Here is a 10,345-nt window from a genome sequence, read left to right as displayed (position 1 = left end):
CGGCTATATATTCGAGTTTTTAAATCCTAATGGTTGATCCGAACCGTTCATCTTGTTCTCCATATTAATATGTGTTTGGAGACCAAATTTTACATTTTTTGAAAAATTTTACTATTTTTTTAGATATTTAGAAAATCACTTGATCTGGAAATTCTGGACCATCCAAAAACAGTGATTTTCAATAAATCTAAAAAAATAGTAAAAAAAAATTTCAAAAAATTTAAAATTTGGTCTCCAAACACATTAATATGGATAACAAGATGAACGGTTCGGATCAACCGTTAGGATTTGAAAACTCGAATATAGAACCGTAGCACGGTCACGAATCGTAATATGCATAGTACCATAGACTCACTCTTTGTTTACTTTTAAAAATAGAGGAGAAATTTGAAATCATGGTAAAAAGTGTACGAAAATAAAATACTGAAACATTTATTTCCAAAAAAAAAACACTGAACTATTATACTTAAAGAGAGGAAAGAAAGGAAAACGACACGAGTCTTAGAACAAAATAATTTACCAGCACTACCACTTAGAACTCTTATATTGTCACATACTCACATGTATCACTGTTGTAACCACAACTATTTTCATTTTAATTCAAAATATACATTTTATAAGAAATAGGTCCAGTGTGACTTCCTATTTACTTGCGCAATTAAAGCATGCCATGGCGAGGGTCATTCACTCATTTCCTTGTATCTCTCTCTGAACCTACACCATTCAAAAGTTCATTCATGCCATCGGGCAATAATTGAGCACAGCACCACCACCATCTGCTATTCTAGACACATCAACTCCAAGCAAAGGATATGACTTGTGTAGAGATAACTTGCGCCCTCTCACTTGTACATGGCAGATACTTTAAAAGAAAACAACTAATTACAAAGAATATATAGGATAATGTAAAATTTGGTCACTGAAGGACAAAACAAAAGGGTGAATTTCTATATACACAGAAAGAAACTTACCAAATATAATACAAGTTATCAATATAACATTTCTGAACCCTGCCTAGCAGTTCTACCTTCACTACACCTCCAATGCAAAGAACAGGGCGTGGTAGTTTGAAAGATTGTAAAACATTTTCCTGAAAAATGGCAAAAAGAAAAAAATAGTAAGCTTTGATTTGTGATGCAAACAGGTAAATATAGAACATAATTAAGGTTCAAGACATATTCACCTGTTGCATGGGAAATTGAGGCGAGATATAGGTCCAAACATAATTTTCATCAGCAATTAGGTCCAAATATTGATGTCGTTCCGAAAATGACAGTGGTACATGTTGCTTGGTATAGCCCAATTTGAACTGCACAAACTTTGACGAATATATAGGAGCACCATAATGAAAGAATGCTGCATAAAAAGGATTCCAAGAAGAACATTTAAGATATCCGCTCAAGTTGCGTATTAGTAGAATTCTTCATATTTTATTTTGGAAGACATTTGCTACTTGATATAAGTGCATTATGCAGAACCTTTGATAGAAACAAATTTTGAGCATCAATCGTCGGAAGAAGAAAAGAACAGAAACTTATAGGCCAAATTTTTAACAATTGATTATATTTATGGCAAAAACAAAAATAGTCGATTGGAGAGTAACAGACCAACAGTAAGTTTCAGAATCTTCAAAGCTCATTTTTTTTTTCCTGAACTCAAACATAAGCATACAGATAAAAGTTTCAAGCAAAAAATTAGAAAAGTCATGTTTATATTTTTTAGCAATCTTATTTATTAAACAGGAAACCTATACACAAAAGACCACACAGAAAAAGTTGCTTGGCTCATTCAGATGGAGAAATTCAGAAATTTTGATAGAAGATATCTGGTACCAGTTTGTTACCCCTCTTTCTCTTTTTAAATTTCTTTCAAGTGGAATACCATTAGACCTTTACCTTCAAGACAAGCATTAATATGACAAACTAATGAGCAGAAAAGGACACAGAAATATATCTGGACAGCTTTTCCCTCTATTATATTTTTTCCTAATTTGTCAACTAATGATTCCGTGGCACCGATAAACAAGTAGAAATGAACAAGCAAACAAAACAAACTTAATTTCACATTTCTGCTTATTTTAGATTATCTTAGAGACTCTGGGCCACCTAGTTATTATTTCCTATTTTGGCTACATAAAAGTTTTGAATATATCAAAATGTTACCAAGTCCCCATAAACAAACGGAACTAACCACTGAAGGGCTCTATTCTGATCTCATGGACAAAAACCACATCATGAGCGAGCTGGTACATTAGACTCTCCGGTACAGTAGGGTCCACTTGCCCACCACTTGACCAATAAGATGCCATCGAATTGACATTCTCACTCAGTTCGAGCGTGTTATCAATGCTCTCATCTAGATAATTGTCAGTGCTAGAAGCACCAATGGTGTAGGAAATGCAACTTCTAGTACCCTCAGTCGAGAAGAGGTGTTGGCTGAGATATGCGTAGATCTTGTGGTCTGTTTCATGGTTTCTCCATTCTGGCGTGGAACTGGACTCGTCCAGTGTTGTCGTGCCAGGAGGGGTGATCTCTTTGATGCTCGTGAAGTATGAGACCTCTGGACACAGTTTAATGCACAGGCGCTTACTAAAACCATTTGCAATTACTGGAACATAGAATAAGTAAGTAGATAAATTAATCAATTCAAAAGAACTGTACTGTATTCAATTGGTTACTGCGAATATTAATTTACCAAATTGACGCCAGGATCTTGAGACAGCGGTGGCGCGAACGAGATCAGCTGGATCGTCGATGCAGTTAAAGATGCTAGTCGCAGAATCAGGCCCAAGCCACTCCAACAAATCCCATCCATTCCAATTCTCCATCCAAAGAATTCGACCGGAGAAAAAAAGAAAAAGCACGCAAGTCGACCGGAGAGAGATGTCTAATCACCTTATTTTATTTTTCTTACCTTCCTTCCGTTCTATTCTAACGAAAGGTCATGTCACCACGAATCCATATCCTCTGGGGTAACAGAATATTTCTGTTTGTATTATAGCCGTCCAATCGGAACCCGGCCAATCCGGGTCGAGGTGTAATGAACGGTCTGCTTCGTGTGGATTCTAATTGAAAGGTCCAGATTCAAACAGAAATATTCTGTTACCTTAGGTGATACTAATTCATGTCACCGCCCCATGTCTTGAACTTTTTTTTTTTGCTTTCCTCGAGGCCCGTAGGCCTATTACAATCACAGATTCTCATCTAACAAACAGGAAAATTGCCCCCCTGCCTATTACATGCTGACATTCTACCCTGATTTGCTAAACAGTGAGCCTCCCTGATACCTCTATCCTGTCTGGACCTGTGCACAATTTCAATAGAACTCGTAGCTTGATTTTGAATCCTCCAAGCCTCCCATAGTTCTTTGCTTACTCTCCAATCCGGTATCAGAGGTAATGGGTTCGCCAGTGCATTAACAAGCTCAAGTGAATCTGAAAAGACTTTCCCCCCTTGACCCCCATTTCCTGCCACCTCTAGCAGACCTTTGCATATCGCCTGAGCTTCAGCATGGGTTGCATTAATGGCTTGGATCGCCCAATACTCCCTTTTGACAGTGGTACCATGATGTACAGTAACAAGTCCTATCCCCGCACGTATTTTAAACAATAATACCAATTCGTAACGTATGACACCGAAAATTTTGTAGTTACCACCCTCAAATTTCAAAATTCTGACATTACCCACCGGAGAGAGACCTGTCGCTCAACTCCGCTGACTTTACACGGTTCAGATCTTCTATACCAGATTCTATACGTTTATATCTAGGTAGTATTTCCTGACATATTGCATATGCACACATTTTTTTCCGATCAATAACATTTGCATTTTACATTTTAACTCCACCTGTCACTGTCTCGAACTCTAGATCGCCCCCATAATAATGCAAGTATTTAAGGATTCAGAGAATCTGTATTGACTTGTCAATTGCTAGTCTTAATTTTTATGTAATTTGTAGCTACTAATTACTAGCTTGCAATTTGCATGCCCGTTCTCAGTTCACTTCTTTACTTTCAGTTTCTGCAGTCTCTATGATTTTCTCGCTCTAAATGGAGGTGAATAAGAATGACAAACAAACAAGGGTTCGTCTATTTTCTAGACCCAAACCTCAAACCATGTTTGAATTATGGACAGTGATCATTAACTAGTCAATACTTCGGCTAAGTTAGCTATAATAATCAATTCAATCTTTGAATGTTTATTAAAATGAAAGAAAATTTATGACGTCGTTACAAAAATAATGAATCTAAATAAGAATTGATAAAATATGTGTTAATTTATTCAATAAGTTAATGATAAGCTGCATCGGAATTAAAACAAAGTTAAAAATTTCTGTCTTGGAATTGTCATTGTTGTGTTTATTGCGTTTTTTTTTTTTTTTTGTAAATCTTCATCATTTTATTTAAGTTGAGTAGAGTAAATCACACAAATAATAAATATGTCACTTTTTACATCAGATATTAATAAAATCAATTTTAGCATTAATGGTTTTATCATCATAAAATAACAAACAAAAAAATTGCCCTGGAAAAAATTCAAGTCAACATATATAGTACTTCAAACAGAGTAAAATCATCCTGAATTATTATTATTTTTATTTTTTTACTTCCAACCTGATTTAATTTTACCAACTGGAGACTCTTTTCCGCCTCTAATCTCTATCAGTAAATAATATACTTTCTATTCAAATGTTCAGTAATTAAATTAAATAAAATTTAGAAGTACTGAAAGAGAAATTTGACCTTCTGGATCCAAACACAGAATCCAAGAAGAGAGGCTTAGCTGTCCATCTTTCAATTAAGTGTTAAGTCTTAAGTCTTTCATGCATAATCAATCAGATTTAGAGAAACCTGCGAGAAGTTTTGAAGAAAAAAAAACATTTGGTGCACAAACCTGATCGTTTCATTGAACTTAATTTTTCAAAGACAACATTTGGTCCCTACCATCTCGTTTCATTGAACTTAAGAATCTTGTTGTGCATCAGAAGCCATCCAAAGACATGGAACCTCGGTGGGACCTGAAGCCTTCATAACCTACATGCTGTTGATGCTATTCTTGGTCCATTTTCTATTGTGAAGTACGCCGATCTCACAGTGAACTTACCATTATGATTCATTTTCGATCATCCCATTCCTCTTCTCCTGCATGCCGGATGTACCCGTCTCTGACACCTGAATTAATGTGTCTCATGGTACAGCTGCTGTAGTTCCATTGTCGCCTGAGTAAACAGTACCGACCTGAAGAAGGATGATAGGTCTTGCTCCATAATTTCCTGCTCTCTTGTTGTGTGTGTAAAGAGAGTGCTATATCGGTATTTCACACAACCCCTCTGTAACATTGTCAGTTCCATAGAGGGCATTGAAAATTTGCTTCCACAACCTTGGCTCCAATTGCTGCCACTGCCAATCCCATTTTGCCAGTTCCATAGACTTGACCATTAAATTTATCCTTTTCTAACACAAAAACTACAGCTTCATCTCTAGTACAGGGTAATATTCCACTATTATCTATTGAATATGCTATTGAAAACTACCAAGAAAAATTAATCCTACATTTTGCAATATATTATATTAATATGTATTGTCTTAAAATCTGTGTCAATCATATCCTATGGAACTTAATTGGTGCGCCATACTGAGGATGTATGGTAATAACAATGTATGGAGCATGCTGGTATTTTTCTGACAGCTGAAATTTGAAATGCTGAAGAATCATACTCAACCCCATCTTAGCCTCAAGAAGTGCAAAATTCTGGCCAATGCATATACGTGGGCCCCACCCAAAGGGAAAGAAGGCTAACTGCCCATCCTTTGTTGCCTTTGAGATACCTTCAGCAAATCGTGTTGGTTTGAACTCGGTTGCATCAGGGCCCCATATGTCAGAGTCATGATGGATGAATAGTATTGGCAATCCTAGAAGCACACCAGGTGGAATGGTTACATTGCCAAGTTGCATGGTTTTGTAAGTTTGACGGGTAAGCATAATCACCGGAGGGTACAAGCGAAGCACCTCATGTAGTATCATCGTCACCTAAAATTGAAATTAATTTTAGGAATATGAAATAACAAAATATAAAGATGTGGTTCTAGATCAGCTTTGTTTGTTAACGTTATAGGAGGAAGTTCTCTCTTCTGAGTTCATCACAGACTAACATAGACTTGCAATTGCAGCAACTACCGTAAGATATCGTAATTGTCCCATACCATTGGGCACAAAGAGTCATACTTTGATTAAAGAAATCAATATATCCCCTTCTAACCTTGTGAAAACCAAATTAATCCATCTTTAGCACAAAGAGGCAACATAATTTATATTTAAAACTAACAATTTTTAGTCGGCCCAAACTTTCAAAATCTGGCTTTTTCCTCCCAATATGTTGCAAAACCTCCTCCTGCGTCTTTTCTTGCCACTCAGGATGCATGCTCAACACAACCATAGTCCAGGTCAGCAGCACTGATGTGGTGTCCTGTCCTGCAAAATAAAATAGTTTGCACTCTTCTATCACCTCGTGAGTTGTCATGCCTAGACTTGAGTCCAATTTCCCATTTTGCCCCATTTCCCTCATGTTTGATTCCAACAAAAGACAGAGCAGGCCATCTTTTGTGGTGTCTCCATTTCGGATGGCCGTCTCCCTTTTTGCAATTATGCTCATGAGGAGTGTTTGGACCTCTCTTGAGATCTGCTTCATCCTCCTATTGTTTTCGGTTGGTAGGTACCTAGGACACCGGTGAATGAAGCTCAAATCATTTTATAATTCTTCAAAAGAATATTGACAAGTACCTCAGTTCCTATACAAGGCTTAAAATAAAACTAGAAATAAGAGGAGCTTATTTAGTCATCAGTCATTTTGACCTTTTCTGTTTACTTTTGTCTGTTTGCTTTTATAATTTCTATTGTGTTTTTTTTTTTTTTTTTTAATTTATTATTATTTAACTTAGCTCTTAAACCTGGTTACTCAATACTGCTATAATATCTCAAGAATGTACTAAAAATTTACAAAAAAAAAAGGTATTACATGTTATCTCTAAGTTATACAATATCAACAATGCATAGCAATAGTACATACGAAAGGCACAATACAGCAGAAGAATAATGTAAACTGGTCAACTGCTGTATTTAGTCTGTTCTTGTTCACAAATGATAAAGAAATTATTTCTCAAATTAAAACTAAAATAATAAGGGAATACTCGTACCAGATGGAAGGGAAGAAAAAGGTGGGAACAGATTTCATGAGACGCTCCGCCAGCTCGCTTTGCAGCTGGAAAATGCGTCTCCCTTCCAGGTAACTACTGCCAAATGCTGCCCTTGAAATGACATCTCCTGTAAAATTTTGCATCTCTGGCCAAATATCCAGCTCAAATGACCCATCAGGCCCCACTGAGTTCTCCCATCTGCCAACTAACTCATCACAACAGGTAGAGAATGCTAGCTGCATCCTCTGACAAGGAAATTGTTTTAATTGGCCTCTCATTAAAAATAATAAAAGTGTTATATCCACATAGTCAAAAATCAAAACATCAAAATCCTCTTTCTAAAGAGACAAAGCTGAGAATGACACTTCGGAGCAAATTCGGGTGTTGTTGGCCAAAGACTGGGAGTTGAAGATCATGCGAACCAAGAGGAAATGGAATGGTTGTGCTGATCTATTAGCAAAAAATGCACTTTCAAGTGGCATTATTTTTAGATCCTTAAATTTTATCCCTCATTTTATAAATAATTTATATTGTGCGGATGTATTAGGTGCAAATTGTAATAACTTGTTTGATTATGTTTAATAAAATGGGATGTATACTCTTCTGATGGCTATGCTGTAGGAGGGGTGTGCTTTTTTTCCCTTGTTTGATATAAAAAAAATAAAAATAAAAAAAAATTCTCTTTCTAAAACTTGCACAGTCAAATGTGACATCCTAAAACTGAACTGTTGCTTTAGCAATCATACTTTCCTTTTTATCATTAAATTATTGATGAAATGATGTTAATAATTAACACCATCTCGTGCATACAAGTAGATATGGAATGACTACCTCAAACTTTGATTATTAATGCTTAAGCCTGATAGAAAAGGATAAACCGAGACCAGCTGTACCAATTTTGTACATAATTTTATAGAACACATACAAAAACCAATACAGTGCCAGTAGCCCAGTACCACAGGAAACTATTGGTTCCTGAGGAACTGATATTAGCAACCAAAATTGCTACTCCTTTTTTTCCCACTACAAATAAAGAATTTTCTATCAAACGTAGCTAATTATTTTTACGTAAAAAGTTACATTTACTTAGCAGCAAAGCACCTGGATAAAAAAAGTAAGAACCAGGTGTATGTCCAAAGCATTTAGTACTATTCTAATTTATTTTTTATGTCATAAATTACCTTTAATTTCTCTACATGAAAGGCAGGGTTGAGAATTCTTCTGTGCTTAGCCCATTTCTCCCCTTCATAATTCAAAATCCCCTCAGCTAGACGACTGAGTCGGCTTGCTTTTGATTTCTTAAGGTGCCCGAATTTGTTGGATAGAGAATTTCTCTCACTAATTCTGGATCCCTGATGGTAACTCTTGGGAAGGGGCCAAACCAAGTAATAGACTGTTTGCCTGTATTTTGTAAAAGTCAAATAAATATTCATCCAACAGATTTAAGAACATCAATGTTCGTGTATTGCTTTTTCATTGACTTCATTGACTTTACTAGAGCGACTACAAGGTATTTATAGATAGTGAAATGTGCAAACTAGATCTAAATTACACTAGTAACTATGCCTAAACTACAGTTAACATCTCTGGTTAAATTTGAATTGAGCGCTAGAAGAAGGAATATAAATCCGTATTCAGTTAGGCGCGCCAGTGATGCTGGTAAAGGAGTTATATTTCCAGATTTCATTCTCTCTGTTGTATATTAAAAATGGATGTGTCCATTGTGTATCTAGTACAATTTGAAGCTAATTGATACTTTTGAATTTTGGGAGGACCACAAAGAAAAGTAGCCCTTAAGACTAATAAAAGTGAGCAGGGATTGGATAAGAGAAAGATCTACTAGAAAGAAAAAAGATGCATCCCTCGTAATTGACTCATCGAAACCAAAAGAAAATAAGAATATAAGGTTTCTCAGTTCGTACCAAATTCTTCCATGCTGCGATGAAGAAGGGGCGCAACACGAGGGATAATATCGTGCGAAAGTGGCATGGGCTTGGCGCACGCTTCTTCGTTGAGCCGGGTGTTCTCCTTGAAATCACCGGCAAGGGACCGGTACACAGTACCACGCAGCCCTTGCTTCCTGAGCGACCGGTCCAGGCGCCTCGGCCTAAGCCACGCCCGTTCAAGTGCTTGGGCCGCTCCCCATAGGAGAAGCAAGGAGAAAGCGCCTATGAACAAACTCCACATCCACAGGTTAGATCCAAATTGGGAAAATATTTGTTGCATTTTGTTAGTTGGGCGTTTCGCTTTTTTGTTTTGTGTTCTATGTGGTAAGAGGGGTTATAGATTGATTGGAATTAATTTGGGGAGGATCGAAGTGATGGTTTAAGAAGGGAAAGAATTAGGGGTGAGTAATGAGCGAGCATGAGCGAGTTAGGGTATGCTCGTGCTCGCTCATTTAATAAATGAGCAAGTTGTTAAATGAGCGAGTTCAAGCGAGCGAATAAATAAGCGAGTTATGAGTGGCTCACGAGTTTGAGTACAAAAATTTAATAAATTGTCATAATTTAATTAAATAGAATAATAACAAAAAAATCAACGGTATTACAAAAATAAAATAATAACAACATAAACTAACAATAGCATCAACAAACAACAAACAACAATCAACAAAAACTAAAGCAGCACTAATAAAAATCAAACATAAATCTAAAAACATAAACTAACAACAGCACACTGTTTTGAGACGTCTGTTTAAAAAAAATAAATAAATGTATAAACTATGAATATTTGGGATTGAATGTGGCGGCGGGATTAGATGTGACAAATTTTAAATGAGCAAGTTGGGGCATGCTCATGCTCTCTCATTTAATAAATGAGCGAGTTGTTAATGAGCGAGTTTAAGTGAGCGGATAAATGAGCGAGTTCAAGTGAGCATTTAGTGAGCGAGTTATGAGCGGCTCACGAGTTATGAGCAATTTAATCACCCCTGTAAAGAATAGCGAAGTATGGTTCGGGTCCTTCGGGAAACCAAACAACTGCAACTCCATCAAAGTCAAGCCGGTCAAGGTCAAAGTGGTTAAACCGTCAAGACGGAAATCTCTCCCCTCAGCTTGTAAGTTGTAAGGGTGTTGAACGTATCCCTCTCGATTTTCCATTATTTAGCAGTGCTCTTTCTGTCTTTCATAAGGGTTGACCGTTAATGTACCTTGG

General features: G+C 36.6%; 1 protein-coding gene and 1 pseudogene across 2 annotated transcripts; both read right to left on the bottom strand.

The window, feature by feature from the left end:
* Positions 1 to 505: 505 nt before the first annotated feature.
* Positions 506 to 2,924, bottom strand: LOC144546998 (F-box family protein). Its single transcript, XM_078295599.1, has 5 exons — positions 2,695 to 2,924; positions 2,191 to 2,607; positions 1,184 to 1,356; positions 972 to 1,090; positions 506 to 862 (listed from the first exon to the last, which is right to left on the bottom strand). The coding sequence occupies exons 1-5, from the start codon at positions 2,825 to 2,827 to the stop codon at positions 736 to 738; spliced, it is 969 nt and encodes a 322-aa protein (XP_078151725.1). The 5' UTR covers positions 2,828 to 2,924; the 3' UTR covers positions 506 to 735.
* A 2,655-nt stretch (positions 2,925 to 5,579) lies between these two features.
* On the bottom strand, positions 5,580 to 9,469 carry LOC144546680 (cytochrome P450 CYP72A616-like; annotated as a pseudogene). Its single transcript, XR_013508855.1, has 5 exons — positions 9,115 to 9,469; positions 8,374 to 8,593; positions 7,193 to 7,437; positions 6,325 to 6,715; positions 5,580 to 6,029 (listed from the first exon to the last, which is right to left on the bottom strand). The product of XR_013508855.1 is annotated as a cytochrome P450 CYP72A616-like (transcript).
* Between the last annotated feature and the right edge of the window lie 876 nt (positions 9,470 to 10,345).

This window comes from Carex rostrata, chromosome 30 (genome assembly GCF_964058835.1).
Source record: "Carex rostrata chromosome 30, lpCarRost1.2, whole genome shotgun sequence".
Classification (NCBI taxonomy): domain Eukaryota; kingdom Viridiplantae; phylum Streptophyta; class Magnoliopsida; order Poales; family Cyperaceae; genus Carex; species Carex rostrata.
Note: the sequence above shows the minus strand (reverse complement) of the source record. Positions and strands in the feature narration are given on the sequence as shown.